The sequence below is a fragment of the Spermophilus citellus genome (assembly GCF_964194105.1).
Source record: "Spermophilus citellus genome assembly, chromosome: 11".
NCBI classification, from domain to species: Eukaryota; Metazoa; Chordata; class Mammalia; order Rodentia; family Sciuridae; genus Spermophilus; species Spermophilus citellus.
The window spans coordinates 128233487-128251641 of record NC_138192.1 but is presented as its reverse complement, the minus strand read 5'-3'; the positions used below and the strand labels follow the sequence as shown (position 1 = coordinate 128251641).

Genomic DNA, 18155 nt, shown 5'->3' with positions numbered 1-18155 from the left:
CTGGAAGGGACCTTACCGATGGGCTAGTCCAATGTCCTCATTTTACAAAAAAGGGAGGACTTCTAAGTCCCCAAGCAGTAAGTGCCTTGGCCATGGCCACAAAGTAGTTAGCAGTGAAGCAGGAGCAGAGCGGGGTCCTGCCCCCTAGGCCAGTGCTGCTCTCATCCTACCAGCTGCTGCCTCCCTTTCTCTCTATGTATATACTGCAACTGATGGAAAAGGAAGGAAAAGTTAAAAGTCAGATAATAATTCTCCTTTTAACTTAACTGTACTTTCATTCAGCAGCAAAATGCCTATTTTCCTTTTCTAAACTAAGAAAAGATGCAAAGGGCAGTGTGTCAACCAAAAGGATTAGGTTCTGATTCTGACCTAGTAACACTCTACACTGTTGCAGTAGAGAAACAAGTATAGCACTAATTAAATATACTATGCATGCAAAATCAATGTTCTGGGGCAAAATGCAATTTAAATCTTTCATTGCTGTTAACAGAAGTTTCAATTTTTTAAAATAATATTTCACATACTTACTCTATCATAATGCTGTTCCAAAAATTCTGCACTGAGCAATTTATGTCTTGTAAGTAAATCCTAGAAAAAGAAAATATATATATTTTTACAGTTGTTCTCCATTAAATTTCTTTCAGAAAAGAGAATCCTAAAACATTCCATGCCATTTTATCTGATAAAAACTTATTATGTATTACTGTTCATGAATTGTACTGAAAACAGTGATTCTATTCAACAGGGAATAAAATCATCAATAATATGAAATCGCAATTTCAATGGTTATGCTATGACAGATCTATAATTCTTAGAAGGAAAAAACCCATAAAAGGCAATGAACAAATATACTAAATAACAAAGGGATTAAAGAAGTGAAATACAAGTTAACAGTTGTAGAATGTCAAACAATGCTATGCTGCTTAGTATTCCTAATGGAGAAAGAGCAAATTTCTTTTATTTTAGACATATCAGAAGGTTCTATTATCTTCCTCCTAAATTCAACCAGTTTCAAATCTAATGCGGTCTTTTTTCAGAGGTAGAATGTTTTTTAAAAGCCCCATCATACTATAAACATTAGTTCCTAACTAAGCAGAATATCACAAAAAATGTGGAATTAATAATTAGTTTGACCTGTAGTTCTATTTGGTATTACTATGAAAAAAAGCTCATGCCTCACCCTAGAAAGGCAACACTCATAGATCATTCAAGTCAGAAATAATCCTGAGCTAGGAAAAATTCTAGGTGCTAGGCCTTAGACAATAAAATAAGACCCTTTGTCTCAGGGACCTGTGAGCTGGCCATGACTAGCCTTGGTCTCCCCAGGTGGGAAAGAGAAGGGAACATGTGATAGTAGGAATGCCCAGGCAATGTTTGATGAACCAAGGAGTCAAGTTCCTTCAGTGCCACCTACTAGAGAAGTCAGTGCCAGCAACCCCTTTTCTCTGATTCAACTTTCCTTAACTTGTTTTCTTTCCTTTTTACAGCTGAAGGCTGCCCAGGGCTAGCATTTCCTAAAACTTGCTGATGTGGTACTTGGTCCTGAGAAATGCTCTAAGCAGTGTTCTATGGTCAAGCATGTGGGAAGAGCCACAGCTTGACTTTTCTTGTAGAGATGTCAGCTCTCAGGGATTCTGCAGGAAGCTCTTTTGTCACCTACTCCTGTTACCATCCTTCCCCAAAGGTCTTCCTTCATATAGGCCTTCCCTTTGCCTAGTTACCTACCACCCAGCCTCAGCTCTTAACTGGGCATCCCTTCCTCAGAAACCATTCTTGACTGGTCACCGCATGAAAGCACTGGTCACAACTGTAACTTTATATCTGCTTATGGGATTATTTGAAAACAGTCTCTCCTGTACACAAAAATAGACAAAGGGTCATGTCTGTTTTTACTAACCTTTGGGTCACCAGTACTTATGTAGTGCTCCATACTAGGAAGAGCTTAATATTTAGTAAATCAATAAATGAACCAAGAAAACCAGGAAACATGTTTAGAAAAACATCACATTAAACAATCTTCAAAAGTGTGCTTTTCAGAAGGCTTTTAACCCCATCCCAAAGACTTAGTTGTTCAAACTTCTAGGCAAGGTCATCAGTACTGTTATTTCCTGATCTTAACAGGGTTGCCCAATTTTTTTTTTCTGAGAATTAGAGGTAAAATTAAGAAATCTGAAGTTTATTTTTAGTACTCTTCAGGAGGAATAGCCACTTTCCTGAAATCATCAGTAGAAATCTGCTGCTTAACATGGTTACATGTGGAAGACTGTGACCTGGCAGAGTGCTGCAAAGTGTCCCCTCATGGAAACAAAGATGAAAATGGTAGGAGAGTCTCCACCATCTCAGTGCACTGGCCCATAGGGTCAGAGGCAAAGAGAAGGAATGTGAGGATATCAACAGAGAAAGTACCAAGTCCATGCCTGCTAAGGAGCACTCACCACCCTTCAGCCTGTCATTGTGCTTTGTTTATGGCTGGCCTCCCTGAGTAGGTGCCACAAGGGCAGCATTTGTGTGTGTGGATTTCTGCCAAGCCCCAGCACTGAAGCTGGCATAGGGCAGGCAATCAGGGGCTTGGGGAAAGAACAAATGAATAAGTGAACTGAGGGTGAATTAAGGGATGTGTCAGGGTCCACACAAGACTGTCACTTCTAAGGTTTTGTGGCTGAATCACTCCGGAGGCCAATATGAGGAAGTACAGCCCACAGAGCCATTGTTCACTATTCTGCCACAATCTGATACAATAGAATGTGAGGGGAGAGGGGACTTAAGAGATACTGGCTCTTAACTGAGTTTAAGGCCTTAGGGATGGGTAGGGGAAAGCATCCACCAAATGTTCTACTAGGCAAAGATCTCTAGGTGTAACCATGTTGGGCACCACAATTTTACTGAAGGTTTGAGTGAGTTATTTCCTCTAAAGGATATACTCAAGCAGGGGCAGGAGGCTCTCAACTGAACCACACCTAAAAAGAGGGGCTTCTAACATCTCCCATCTATTTGTTCTTCTCTGGGAAATCAGGAGATTGTGGTCAATGTGGGAAGCATAGCTCAATGGCTGCAGGGTAGAAAGGATTGAAGATGTTGTGAGATTGCTAAAGTTTGGGCCCTCATGCATAATAGGATAAAAGTCCTTTGGTCAAGGAGGACATTCTAAGGACCTGGAATGGAGGAGAATTTTTGAAGAAAAGAAGCAACTGTTAAGAGCCAGCACCGGGGGCTGGGCTTGTTGCTCAGTGGTAGAGCATTTACCTAGCATATGTGAGGCCCTGGGTTCGATCCTAGCACCACATAAAAAATGAATAAACATATAAAGGTATTGTGTCCATCTACAACTAAAAAAATATTTAAAACAACAACAACAACAACAATAAAGCCAGCACCAGAGAAAAAGGCTAATACTAGGCTAGGAAAGGAGACAGGGCTTTGGGAGTTACCTCCATCTACTGAGAGGTAAGAAGAAACCTTAACTCAGCGACTATCATTAAAAGCTCTGGAGAGCTCAAATAATGGGTCAGGGAAGGACAGAAACCAACAGAAAAGAAAATGAAGCTGACCATGTGGCAAACACCTGTAATTCAGCTACATGGGAGGTTGAGGCAGAAGCTCTTAAGTTTGAGGCCCAGCCTGGGCAACTTAGTAGATTCATGTCTCAAATAAATAAATAAATGGGCTGGGGATGTAGCTCTGTGGTAGAGTACTTGCTTAGAGTGTGTGCCACCCTGGGTTAGTCCTCAGAACTGTGTGTGTGTGTATGTGGGGGGGGAGGGGGGGAGGGGGGGAGAGAAGAGAAGAGAAGAGAAGAGAAGAGAAGAGAAGAGAAGAGAAGAGAAGAGAAGAGAAGAGAAGAGAAGAGAAGAGAAGAGAAGGGGCAAAAAGGGCATGTGGTCAGCGACTCACCAAGTTTATAAGTTACATGTGATGCCATACCAGCAGAGCGGAGGAAAGGATTTATGACCTATCTGAATTTCAGTATATCCAAAGCACTGGTATAACTTGAAGAAAGGCCAGGGATCATGTCCCAGGTCCAGGAAACTGAGCAGCCAATTTTTAGGATGGGTTGAATTAGAAACCTTCTTAAAAGTTTGAATTTGGGCACCAAACAGCAGGTGACAGATATCCCTGAAAAAATACTGCTATCTGGGGGGTGGGGCTTATTTTCACAGCATCTTAGCAAGTCTTTTGTCCCCATTTCCCATACGATGCTCAACTATGTCCAGGGATAAGGAACTCAATTCTTTCACATATGTGGTTTATCTCTGGGCTCTTATAATTAATAAGTTCTTTCTGCGCTAGAGTCAAAAACCCTCTTTTTGATTTATACCTATATGTCTCCAAGTTATTTCCAAACACTGCTAAGGCTGGCAGAATGGCTGCAATCCATTTTTCAGAGGTTCCCACTTTGAATACAAGTAGTATCTCATGGCAAAGTCTGACCAAGTCTTCTTTTCTTCAGGTTAAATATGCCCGGTCCTTTAACCTCTCCTTGAATCATGGGTTCTGAGCACAACCTACTGTCTTCTGGAAGTTATCTATTGTTTAAGTGCCTCCTAAAGTGGAGCACCTGGAATGGAGCACATTTACATGTCACCACCTGAGGAGCTCATAACTGAGGGAGAACACTGATTCCTTAGGTTACATACTTGTGATCACATGGAGCTTTGGAGACTGTATTCAACATACCGCTTAATTTTAGTGGAATCTTCAGAATTTTATTTACTCAGAGTGGGCTTTGAGTCAGGTCAGTTGGCTTGGGTTCAAATATGGTTTTCCCATTTACTGTCTGACTTCATTCAATATGTCTAGGCTTTTCATCACATATGAAGGTGATGATAACAGTATCTATTTCATAAGGTTCTTTTGAGTATCATTAATTGTATCATAGTAATTATTATACTTAGTAATTGTTTAATTTATTAAAATATTTATTATTTATTATTATTTACACCTTATTGCCCTATCCCATTCTTTGTACAATGAGGTCCTCAAGTGGGAGATCTCATATCTGCATTTAGTTTGTTCTGTTCTGTCCCCTCTGGATCCTGAATTTTAGGATCTACTGTTAATCTCTCTTTTTCCCTTCTTGGCTAGGACCTACACATTAGATAAGTATGCCTTGTCACCCTTTGGTCATTAATAAATGATAAAAATGTTCAGCTAGGCCAGGTGGGATAAAGCCCAGTGGAGATTGGCTACAAAATGCATCCAGTTGACAACAATGTATGGATATGGCTTTGTTTAGTTGTGAATCATTATGATAAAACTCCATCTAGTTCATCTTTGCTTACTGTTTCCATGAGAAGAGATGTGTAGATGTTTCAGTATCTAGCACATCCTCATTGTAATGAAGGAATCATCTAACAGTGACGTTTACTGTGCAAAGACCGCATAGAGGTACAAAACCCCTTATATACTTGTATTATCACCTACATTTTAATAGATGGAGAGATGCAGGTTAAATCAGCAGCAGAGCTGGTTTGAAACAGGCAGCCATGTCCTTAACCCCCCTGACCTGCTGGCATCTATGAGATTAGTATGGCTGAACTTACTCTTAGCGAATCCATGGTAGCTGTGGGCACACGGTTTCCTTTCCAAAATGCTCAGAAATCATCTCTTTAGAAATACTTTCTAGAACCTTACAGAGGTAAAACATCAAGCTCCAAGCTCCACCAGCCTCTCTGGGGAATCTACCTTCTTTTATTCTGGAAAATTGGAAATATATTTGTTGGCCTTCTAATTCTCCTCCCCATCTCCTTAATTCCTCAAAAACAAAACAAAAATCACTAACAAATATTTCACCATCTGGCTTACTATTTCAGTATCCATTCATTCAAGCTATGACTCTTGGACGTATTTAGAAAAGATATTTTTATTTCCTTTTAAGACTTAGCACCTGTTCCATAGGCTCTAATCCTAGGGTTTTGGACAAGCTGCATTTGTTCAAAAATTGATGTGTGTAGGGGTACATTTTTTTTGTGGGGGGAACTGTTGTACATTCTCAAAGGAGAACATGGAACACAGATCCATTCTTTTTTTTTTTGTTAGAAAACTGTGCCATGCAAAGGGCCATTAGCAAAGGGGACAGGGTCCTTCTTCTGCCCTCCTTGTCAGCACCTGTGGTGTGAAGATGCCAGACTGTCCCTGTTGGTCTGGTTGTTCTCTCTGTCCTGACCGCAATTTCTTTCAGGGAGGTGTGTAAGGGAGCTTCGGTCTGTTTGCCATTTAGCCCCATGAGATTAAGTGTTAGGTCTGTGTCTTTCGCACTCTGTCTTGGCTAGGGGCCCTGTTGTGCTATTCTTGGAGAGGCATAGTGGGCTCTCTTTCTTGTATAACTGGGAGCACCTGAGATACGGAAGCCAGGCCAGCTTCTCAACCCTCTCTTCTAGAGCTAACCCCTGGAACCCTAAGTTGTTTATAGAAGTTCCCTTTCTTCAAGGCCACTTGCCAGGCTCTGTACAGTCTTTCCCTTTGTGGCCACCAAGACCTGACTGGACTATATTACCCATGGCGATTCTATCACCACCATTTTCTCCTTGGAGAGAATTCACTCAAAGAAGCAACTCTAACTGAAATGAAATCATTAGCAAGGCCTATCAAGACTGTCAGATATCACATTTTTGGCATGTAGCCAGCGCATCTCTCTCACCTCTGAGCCAATTTGGTCATCTGTGCCAGGAGTATGTCCTCCACGTGGTCAGGGGTCTGGCTGCATTCTCCCACACCACTGTTGCTCCTCAATCCGCTTCCCTCACCCTCACGCGCCCAGAGTGCTGCCACTCTCGGGATCCTGGCTGTCCTTCCACACAGGGGACTCTCTCCTTGACACAAGGTGCTACTACACACCTCCCTTCAGGCCGGGCTGTTGCTCCTGAATGGGGCATTCCCTTCCGTCGATGCATTCTAATCATGAGTCCTATCCCACCACTGCGGTGACACCTAAGACATCATAGTGACCACTCTATGTTATAATCTCAAACTCAATTTGTTTTGCTTTGTACATTGACATTTAAGTATCTGAAATATTAACTAAAGCTTCTGATATCCTCTTTAATGGTTTTGGGAAATAAATCCTGAGCACCTTTTACACCATGACCTTATACTCATTCAGTAAAACCCTAATGACCAGTCCCCTGGACTCTGTCCTATCCTAAGGGTGTTCATTCACTGTCAGATACAAATTTTATCTAAAGCCCAAGGTGTGTGCTCATTATGTCACGGGCTCTTTATAATCATAAAACTGAAACTTAACAAGATAAGAGGACATTTCTACTGCAATAGAGTCCATGGTTTCTGAGCATGGTCGTCTATGTGTAAGTATATGAAATAGTTCTAAACATTTACATATAAGATCAGACATTTTATAGAGGGGAATTATAATATATAAAGCTTTCATTGGGGAAATACAAGATTATTGCTTTATTTATATAAACTAAATAGCACAGAACCTTGCAACTCAAATAAAAATCTGCATGTGGTATTGTGTGTATTTAATTCATACAAACCCACAACAAGGGAGATAAAGTGGATGAGGGGAGGGAGGAAGCAATAGCTGGAATAGTGCAAGTGATTCTGTCCTCTCCCTGCATTTAATAGATGTGCTCTGGTGTGAGGACACAGGTATGACAACAATGTGGCTATCTCTGTCCTGAATGTGGTTCTAGTGTTTAATGACATGTACATTCCAAATCAACATGGCCCCTGAAAAGAAGCCAATGACTTCGTCTGTTGCTTAACCAAAGAAACTGCTATAGAATGTCCCAACACAGAAGACCAGGTTGTTAGGCCAACTGTATATTTGTATTTCATATTTAATGGATAATTTAACAAGAAAGTACAATTTTGACCATACAGAACTTCTGCCTTCTTGACAGACTTTACAATCTAACTTTTCCACCTTTTGTAAGCTGTGACTTTTATTACAAATACTTAAAATCATACCAACACATATAAAATTCATCTTCTGTCTTCCCACTAGAGGGCAGCAGTGTGTAGACTAGGAAGGCAGAGAAAATTTAGGGGAAAAAAAAAGCACGCTTTTTGATCTGAATTGCAAGTGTACTTAGAATTCTAGTTTTTGTTACCTTGAATGTGGCAAATGCATCTGAAGCTATGTCAAATGTTGACATTTCAACATATCTGAAGAAATCGTAAAATTGTTCTGACCACAAAATGATTTTTGCAAGTGGCTCGTGTCTGATGCATTCTCTTAACATTATTCCACAATTCAGAGCTATTTCTGGAGATTCATACCTGTAAAAATAAACAAATAAAAAGCCAAACATGATTGCTCTCTCAAAACTTTTAGAATGACTACTTCAAATTTTTAGAACAGGAAGTTTCAGACATGTGTCCTAATCAAGTGACCACTGGTTACAAAAGGTATTTCTCTGAGGAAAGCCTGGGTTTGGGAGCTTCCTGTAGAGCCCACCTGCACTGGCTTGCCTTCAGCCAAAAAGCAGCAGCCACAAGAATGACTGTGTGAATGGAAGTCCACTGTTCAAGGTTTTAACAAGATCTGGAAGTCAGTATTAAGGTCACACCAGTCATTCCATTTGGGCTTAGCTTTTTACCTGTGGTGGTTTTAACACCTTGAAGCACCACCAATGGTTGGATCAAAAACAATACAAAACATTTTTCCAAATTCAGAAATTCATAGTATCTAATAAGGTCTATCAAATATACAGCATTTATACTTTGAAGTTTTAACACTCAAAACAGTACTCAAGTCTCTGGGCTACATGGAAACACTGAGAAGTTGGGAGTTTAGTCCTAAGGATTGCATGGAGAGCTAGGGACCACTAACACCAGCAGTGGACGATCAGACTGGTGCCGCCTCACCAGCTCTGCACACACAGCCTCCCTTTATCTCAGTTCAGGTCTCTCACCTTTTCCATCTCTGACATAGAAAGAAAAACCTCTCAGCCAAGCAGGGGCCTTTTCTTCCCATGTGCACCAAGCCCTCTGCCTGGATTCGGCCACCTGCTCAGACACGTTGTTCTCTTTTCTTTTACTTCCTTTCAAGCTGTATGCATTGGCTTCATTTCTTTCCCACTCACATGCTCCTGTAGTTTCTTGCAGTCAAATTCCATTTCCCAACACTCCTGTGAAATAACTAATTGGCCAGCAAAGGCTTCCTCTTGGCTAAAACAAGCAATCCTTACTTATAACAAAAGATCCTTCTACTTAAGTGTTTTGACAGTGCCAATATTTTCATTGCTCTATTAAAAAAAAGAAGAAGGATAAAAGAAGAAGTTCTCTCAGTTCTCCTTTCTATCCTCTATTCCTATTTTGTGCCTTTGGCCCCAAACCTATACCATCTCAAGGTTCTCACCGCTACTAAATTCCCCCTGCTCAAATCTAGTCCCGAACCTCAAGTTAGGCATTTTCTGTTGCTTCTGGACAACTTCAGTCAGAAATCTACCATAAACTCAACATGTCTAAAATACCATCTTGTCTTCCTCCACCAAATAACCCAACAACTCTTCTGCCTCATTTCTGTAATTTGACTTTGTTTCTGTTTTGATACCCAGGTCTAAATCAGGCCTAACAAAAATTTCTGTGATGTTGGAAATGGTCTCTCTTTTGTCCATAATGGTAGCTACTAGGACATGTGGCTAATAAACATTTGAAATTAGGTCAGTGTGACTTAGGGACTGTATTTTAAATGTTATTTAAAATAATTGAAAATTAAGCATTACATGTGATTGGTAGCTATGGTACTGCACAGCATGGTTTTAAACCTTCCCTTCCTCACTTCAAATCTTCCCAGCTTCAGTGTTGCCAGGCCTTTTCGACATTTCTTTGAGGCATGTTAGTTTCATTTTCTCGTACCTCTTCCCACTAGTGCATTAACTCATGCTGCCAGAATAACTGCAAAGGCCTCCCAACCAGCATTGTTCAAGCTCCGTCATAACCAATCTACCCAACCCACAAGCTCATCCACAGCATTTCCAGTATAGGAACTTAAAATTATTTCTTGTCAATCAAATAAAGACAAATTTCTGGACTTAATGTCTAGTCTTCCCCTCAATCTATTACTCTGGTAAAATGCCATCTTCTGATTCTGCCATAAAACACTCAGATTTTACTGCTTATTGCTTATTCTTCATTGCTGCCAATCAAATGGTATTCACTTCTGTCCCTGAACCTTTGTTCCCAGCAATACACTATTAGGATGCTGTCTCTATATTTTTTCTGCCTATGCAAATTCTAAGCCATCTGGAATTCCAATCTTAAGTCCTATTTCTTTTATCAACCCCTGCCTCTCACAAAAATGGCTGATCGCACAATTCATTTTTGCCTTTTTTTTTTTTTTTTTTGGTGGTGCTGGGGACCAAAACCCAGGACCTCACACAAACTAGGCAAATGCTTTGACACTGAATTAGACCCCCAACCCCATCTCTGCTTATCTTTAATAAGTAGGAGACTAGAAGGACAGGGTAAGACAGTTTGGTAAAACAAATTGGGTGGGTTTTGATAAGAAGTTTGTCAAGCTTGTCTACCTGATTAAATCATAAACTAATGAGTATAAGGCAAACAGTTATGCTATACAACCTGTTAGCACCAGGCTGGAGAGTAAAATAACTTTTAAATGTCCTATAAAAAAATAATTGCCTCCAAATTCAGTCCAACACAAGCAATAAGACCTCAAGTACACACTAATATTAGCAGCATAACACCTTGAAATAGCCAACACCAAAGTACTTACAGCCCAAGAAGACAATTCCATTGTATGTAAGTAGTCTAACCAAACCCAAAAATCTTTAAAAGGCAATTCACAGGCCTCCTTAAACAGTTGTTTCCAGATGTGGCAGGATCCATTCAAAATGAGTAAGGTAGTCATCTTGTGCCAGAAAGCAAGGAAGCTATCAGACTAATGGGAGCCTTGCCAAAAGGACATAGGAACCAATCTGAAAAAGCTCCCAATGGCTGAAGAGGGGACAACTTGACCGTAAAAAAATAATGACTCCATTATTTTTAAAAACAAAACAAAAAACTGAGTTAATAACAATGTTTAAACAATAAACTCAATGATCACGTAAAAAGCAGCCAGAGACACCAGCTAATTATACTAAAATAATGACACAAACCTTTCCCTTAAAGACAATATTTTGTAATATCTAAGTTATGGTTAGGAGAGGCTGTTTTTTGGGCTTTTTTTTTTTTTTTTTTTTGGTAGATGAACACAATACCTTCTTTCTTTGTTTTTATAGGGTGCTGAGGATCAAACCCAGTGCCTCACATATGCTAGGCAAGTGCTCTACCACTGAGCCACAACCCCAGCCCCGGAGAGGCTGTACTTTAGAAGAAGCATAGCTATATAGAGAAGAAATAATGAAAGAGGAAGTGGCCATTTTTAATCTAGATAAGGACTTTCAATGGATATTAAAACCTTCAGGTATAAGGCCAATGGAGTACTTTACAATGGACAGAATATAGACTGTACCCAGAGGTCAATCTAAACATCACCTGAAGTAGAATAACCAGAGCCACCTAATAAAACATACATGGCACCACTCATGAACATACACCTACTCGAAGGGAATCTGAAACTAACCCTAAATCTAAACCCCTACATCTAACCACCAATTTTAAAGGAACAGGGGATAGTGAAACATGTTGAACAGAACCACAGAAATAAAATCCAAAATATGTGATTTGTCTACAAATTATCCAGTTGCTCCAACAAACAAAGGACATGAGTATATTTAAAAAAGAAGAAGAAAGAAAAGAAAAAAGAGGGTATTCATTAACTATTATAGATTAACAGAGTCATATCAATCAAATTTAGTTTGTGGACCTTGTTTAGAATTCAATTTAAAAGAAACTGTAATATGCCGTTTTTTATAACAATCAAAAAAATTTGAAATTAGGTTTTTAAATAATATTGTAACTACATTAAACTATTTCTGTACACTTTATTTTGTTGTGTATTATGTACTAGGGATGCACAGAACTCATGTGTAAGGAAAAGAGGCAAAGACTAGAGCAAGTAAGAACACAGGACGTTAAGGGGCTGCTGAGGCGGGGCTGTGGGTGGGAGAGGTTTTGCTGTGTTTTCCCTGTAGCGGTATGCACAGTGCCTGCGACCAAGGGTGAGGGGGCTGGGGACCAGGCTATCTCACTCTTTTGCTCCCATTCTCTATGCTTCTCTCTAGCTGCGGATTCTGCTTAGGTCAGCCCAGTGAAGAACTTTAGACTTTAAATTGTATCTCCAAAGTCTTACTGTATACAATATCTAACAATGGTTATATCATTATCCCTGGCTACTGTAAAGTGAAATCATAGGCAGAGATAATTAATTTACAGATCTTAATAACCACTAGTTTCTATGGAAAAGGAAATACTGGCTTTAAAAATATATAGAGCCAACAGGAAGTTGCTCTAAGAGCACCAAAATTCCAGGCTACTTTCTACGTGTTCACACAGCAACCATGGGGTAATACAACAAGAAATTAGATGCCAAAAGTTCTGTACGGCAACATTTGAAGAAGCTACAGAGATGGTTAGAAATAGAAAGGAGGAAACAGAATGCTGGTGTGCAACACAGGCACTGACTCACGCTTCATCTAAACAAGCTTGAACTTGAGGGAAGTGTTAAACCACAGAGATATGAATCAGAATGAGGCAAACTGCAAAACTAGGGGCAGGAGAGCAAGCTGATTCACACCACCAGACAGGCCAGCAACGTGCTTGCCCTCCAGTTTAACAGAACACTGCCAGTGCTGGGACAGAAGTGGCACAGCATGCCCAGGGCTGTTAAATAGCTCTGGTGCTGAGCGATAGGTTACCTTGCCAGTCAGGGAGGCTCAGTGATGGGGGAGAAGATTTCTTTTTCCTTTTTTTAGGTTTTTTTGCTTTGCTTTTTAAAGTGAAAAACTTCCTAATCATAAATGCCTGTTTGGTCCAGTAGTGATTCCAGAAAATGCACTGTGCATTACCAAATTAAGTGGATTAGTGAATGAACACTGAGCTGAAACTCAAGGGGCACCAAATCACAACGACAAGAATGCTGCTAACCAAACAGTGCACCTGTGTGGCTCTGTGTTCCACCCGAGGTGGTGTTCCTGGCCTTCCAGTGTGCAGACCAGGTATAAACGAGACATCTGTAAATGCAAGATTTAGCTTGAATTTCAATGCAACTCAACTTTTTTTAATTTTTTAATTTTATTTATTTTTTTTATTTTTCGGTGGACACAGCATCTTTGTTTTATGTGGTGCTGAGGATCGAACCCGGGCCGCACGCATGCCAGGCGAGCGCGCTACCGCTTGAGCCACATCCCCAGCCCCAGCAACTCAACTTTTTAAATCTTAGAAAACAGATATAAGACAACAAAGGATGTCTTTCCTTTAGTCAACTTTAATTTGTGAATTTAAAGGCTCACAATTTGCCTAATTTTAAACTCCATCTACAGGGTATTTTTACATTCAATTTAGCTCACAGGTTGAATTTTAAGGAGGGAAATGTGTCCAAGATATACGGGACAAAAAGCTGAGTAAAGAGAAAATGTTCCCCATATTCACCATCCTGGTTTTCTTTTTTCTCCCAAGGCAGTCTTTCCTTTTTATTTTCAACTAAGAATATAAATTTTATTGCATTGTACATACCCTTTCAATAACATGAACAAAATATTCTGTTGGGTGCAGATGTATTCAACAGTAGGAGTCCTTGTACCAATTTGTCTTCTGAGAATATTGTTGAAAATTTGAGCCACGTCTTTTTTGCCCTATTAGGAATACAATTATAAACATCAAATGCCCATATACCCTCCCAAATAAACTAAAAGAAAACCACTGTATATTTATAGTTATGACCAAATATCTGACTTTAAAACATCCATAGGCATTACATTGTCTTTTATCTTTTTATTTATAACTCTAATTTCTAAGTTTTAATAGTGTTCTATTTTTAACATAAACAATGTGTTGACAAAGTGAAATCTCATTACCGTCCACGTGAAATTTCAACCATTTCTAACTCTGAGAATCATGCTAACTCAGATATAGAAAACAAAATGTTGCTGTATGCTTACAATCTACAGGGATCTGAATCCCACCCAAGTGGAACAAGCAGTTTCAAACAGGATATTCGTATGTGAACAACACATACTTTTTTTTTATAGTGGTAGAAGGAGGGGAAATTATACTCTGCCAGCAGAGTAAATTCAAAGAATTTTGTAAGAAGTTGAGCTTTAGTAGCAAGTAGGCATATCCCCCTATTAAACTAGTTCTGTTTTGATAAAATTTCACAAAGATTAATAATGAAGGCATTAAGCATCACATAATGCAGTAGTTCAGAGACCAGAACTTTATTATACCACTGTACAAAATAGAAGGACTTTACTATTACCCAGAGAACTTTACAATCAGAAAGTTGCACAGAAATTAACAAATAGAAAAGTTGATCCCAAGAAATGCTTTTGAATAGCTACTTGTCACAAGGCTAACAAAGCCACAAGAGAGTGAAATGCTAGCTTTCCCGTACCTTACCTAAAGCACACACAGAGATCACCCTGGGGCCTACACTAGCTCAGGTGCAGTAATGGCAGTCTCTGTGAACCAATCCCAAGGGCACATACCTCTTTTAAATAAATGTCTCTAAAATCCCAAATGAATTTCAATTTCATGCCCAGGTTGGGGAATAAGATAAGTGCAGGCAGGCAAAGGAGAAGAACTATATGTTCCAGTATATCGCTACCTTTGTAGAGGAATTAAAAATTGTTGTTGGAATTCGATATACTATTAAAAGCACATGAGATCAGCTATATAAATGAAAATGTCTTAGTTCTATCTGTTCTACAGGATAAAAATAAATTTTCATTTTCCTTTATTCAAGTGACCTCTGAACTACACCCTCTCATCACCTTTTTCCAAAATTTAATCTGGCTGTCATTTCCCCCTGGAACATGTAGCTCTCTTTTAAGTACCTGCAGAGACATCTCATCACTTAGGCTGATAGACACTGGGGCTGAAAACAAAGCACATTCATGATAGAGTCAAAAAAGAAACTGCCTGAGACCATGACAGAGAGATTCATTATCATATATGTTTCTCAGATAGTTCTTTCAGGCTGGTATCAAGGACTATTATTCTCACTGCTAAGTTCATTAAATATTTAACACAAAATGATCCAGCTGCATAAGCTTTGGTGATAATCTCAAGTGCCTACAAAGGCCAGGCAGGTGATGTGCACAGGTAAAGCAGGCCCTAAGATGGAAAAGTAAGTTGTGCCATCTACAGTAAATCCACATATGGATACCCTGGGTTGCTACTCTGCTCCAGCTGAAGGGCCAAGCAGGACTACTGGCCCCAAACTGCCAGAATCAAATTTCTAGTAGAAGCCAGAAATTCAGAATTGTGAATAAAATCTGCTATTTAAACATAATAATTTAAAAATGTAAAAGCAGTGTCAAGCAAACAAAACACATAATATGATCTCTGTGGCAATTGATGTTCTTTAGAATCTATCTACCTCTAAAATTCTAACATTCTATGGTTTTCTTTAGATTGTTTTTATTGGGAGCCCAAGATGAGTGGATTATGTAATCCACTATGGTGCTCTGAAGAGTAGCTCTTTGTGAAAAACAACCTGAATGAAAGAGAATAAGGAATACCTAAGAAACTCTACATAAAATGTGGTGAAAAAGAGGGGCAAACCCTGGTCTGGGCCTGAGATGCCCTTGGGTTCCTGCCCTTGCTCTTCTAATGAGGCAGGCAGCCTGGGCTTGCTTACAGAGGTCAGGAACCCCTGTGCCAACAGCCCAGTGGGGATCTTAAGATGTTCCAAAGTAGAGAACATATGGAAAAGGACTGCTTTTGAAAATAAAAGAAACTGATTTCTTACCTCAAAGTCAATGAGCTGCAGATCAGCCACCAGGGTGCTAAGGAGCCCGCTATTATATAGTTCTTGAGCAAGTTGAGCCACTGCTTCTGTCTGAGGCTCTTTTTCATTTGTGCCATACAGAATTTCTTTCATGGCAACCAGATTTTTGGAAACTTCTTCTGTGGCCTAATTTTGGGGGAGAAGTTGAAGAAGAGGAGAAAAACAATTCATTTTACCAAAATGCAGCACAGCTGTTTGTTAAATGCCTCCTCTCTGTATCAAAGAAACTCAGACCTAAGTGTGAGCTCCATCCCTGCCCTTAGGAGCTGAGCTGAACACTATGTACAGGTGTTATCCAGGTACCAAAATGCACATTCCTCAGGAAGGTCAGCATGTGTACAATACATATATACTTGAACAATGAAAATCCAGTTCATATATGGTAGAAACAGAACAAAGAGAAAAGAAAAGGTTTAGTTTCTCCTCAAGTTGAAGAAATATCAGGGAAGAAGCCCCTGAACTGACCCTGAGTTTGAGAAAACTCTGAAAAACGAGTGTTAGGGAACAGAAGCAGCATGAGACAGGGATGAGGGAGAGAGAAAACTATAGGGCCTGTGAGAGGAAAGATGTGAGGAAAGTAAAGGACAAAAAATGAAGCCGAAAAAGACTAAATGCAAAGGTAAGGTGTCAGAGGAAAATAAAAAGTCACTTATGAGCTTCTACTTCTGGCCATGGACAGGGTCAGATTTGTCTACCCCCACAATGAAGACTAGCAAATAAAATAAGACATACGAAACAATGCCATTTATTTATTTTTTTTGGGGGGGGTGTCCTGGGGATTGAATGCAGGGGCACTCAACCACTGAGCCACATCCCAGCCCTATTTTGTATTTTTATTTGGAGACAAAGTCTCACTGAGTTGCTTAGCACCTGGCTTTTGCTGAGGCTGACTTTGAACTTGCAACCCTCCTGTTTCACCCTCCAGAGCACCAGGCTTGAAACAATGCTTTTTAAATACTGGACTTCAGGCAGCATGGGACAGTGATCCCTGGAGAAGGGAAACAAGCAAAGAGCACCTTACAATTACGCTAGCTTACTGCCAGGCCACAGCACAGGGATGGGAAGCCATCTCTGTGAGTTGAGGAGGCCAGCTGGGAAGGAGGCCAAGAAGATTAGAGTTTGCAGGGAAGAATACCAGGAAGGAGAGCAGGCACAGAAAGAGTGAATTAGAAGTCTGCTGAAACCTACTGGCATCTTTAGCTGAGCTGATAAGGTGAGTCACCATGGCCAGGGAACAGAACCACAGAGCTCACTTGAGGTTGAAAAGAGTTCTTGATCCCACTGGCCTGAATAGAAAACCTCATAGTTACAGGGTATCAAGAAGAATGCTCAAGATGATTTTGCCTCAGTATTTGCACAAAATTAGCCCTAACCTCTGCTCTGGTCCCATTCAGCAAAGTTAACAACAAGCCTAGAGAGGATTATAACTGAAAAACACAATCAATGAGGAGTCCAACTAAAAGAAACAACCCTGGAAATGACACAGATGGCAGAATAAAAAAGAATGTTAAAGCAGTTATTACAACTTATTCAATATGTTCAAGAAAAATTGAGTACATTACATAGAGGAAGAGAAGACACAAAAACACTCAAGGAATTGAAACTACACTGTCCGAGATAAAAATTACAATGGGTGGGATTAAGGCAGATTAGACACTACAGAAGAAAAATTAAAAACAGCAGTGAAAATTCTCCAAAATGAAATACAGGGCTGGGGGAGACATCAAATCTGTGAGCTATGGGATGACTTTAAGCAATTAAATATATATATGTAGCTGCAGTCCTCAAAGCAGTGGGAAGGACAGACAAAATATGTGGGAAAATGCAAATAAAATTTCTGAATTTGATAAGAACTATAATACCCTTAAAATACTGAAAAATCCCAAGTGCAAGAAACAAGAAGAATATTATAATGAGGAATAGAACAATCAAATTTCTTGAATTCAGTGATTAAAAAAAAAAGTCTCAGAGGCAAAACAAAAACAAAAACAACAAAAAAACAAAAACAAAACACACGTGGATAAAGAACAAAGAATAACAGACTTCTTGACAGAAATGATGAAAATCAAAACATAGGGGAGGAACACTGTAACAAGTGCTGAAAAATATATGCAACCAAAATGCCACCCTAGAATCTCACACTCAGTAAAAATATCTTTCAAAAACAAAGGCTATGAAATAAGAGCTTCTGAGACATATAGAAGCTGAAAGACTTCATTAGTAGTAGACTTGTACTAGGTATACACAAAAGAAGGAAGAACACTGGTAATGTGAGCAAATG

The 18155-nt window shown here is 39.7% G+C and overlaps 1 protein-coding gene across 1 annotated transcript in view; it reads right to left on the bottom strand.

Annotated features, from left to right (window-relative positions):
• Positions 1-18155, bottom strand: part of CAB39 (calcium binding protein 39) — a 77418-nt gene that overhangs the window by 8774 nt on the left and 50489 nt on the right. Inside the window, exons 3-6 of the mRNA XM_081262117.1 lie at positions 15836-16000; positions 13600-13718; positions 8073-8241; positions 529-588 (exon numbers count right to left, since the gene is read on the bottom strand). Of these exons, the coding sequence (XP_081118243.1) occupies positions 529-588; positions 8073-8241; positions 13600-13718; positions 15836-16000 (513 nt within the window). The remainder of the gene's footprint in view (positions 1-528; positions 589-8072; positions 8242-13599; positions 13719-15835; positions 16001-18155) is intronic.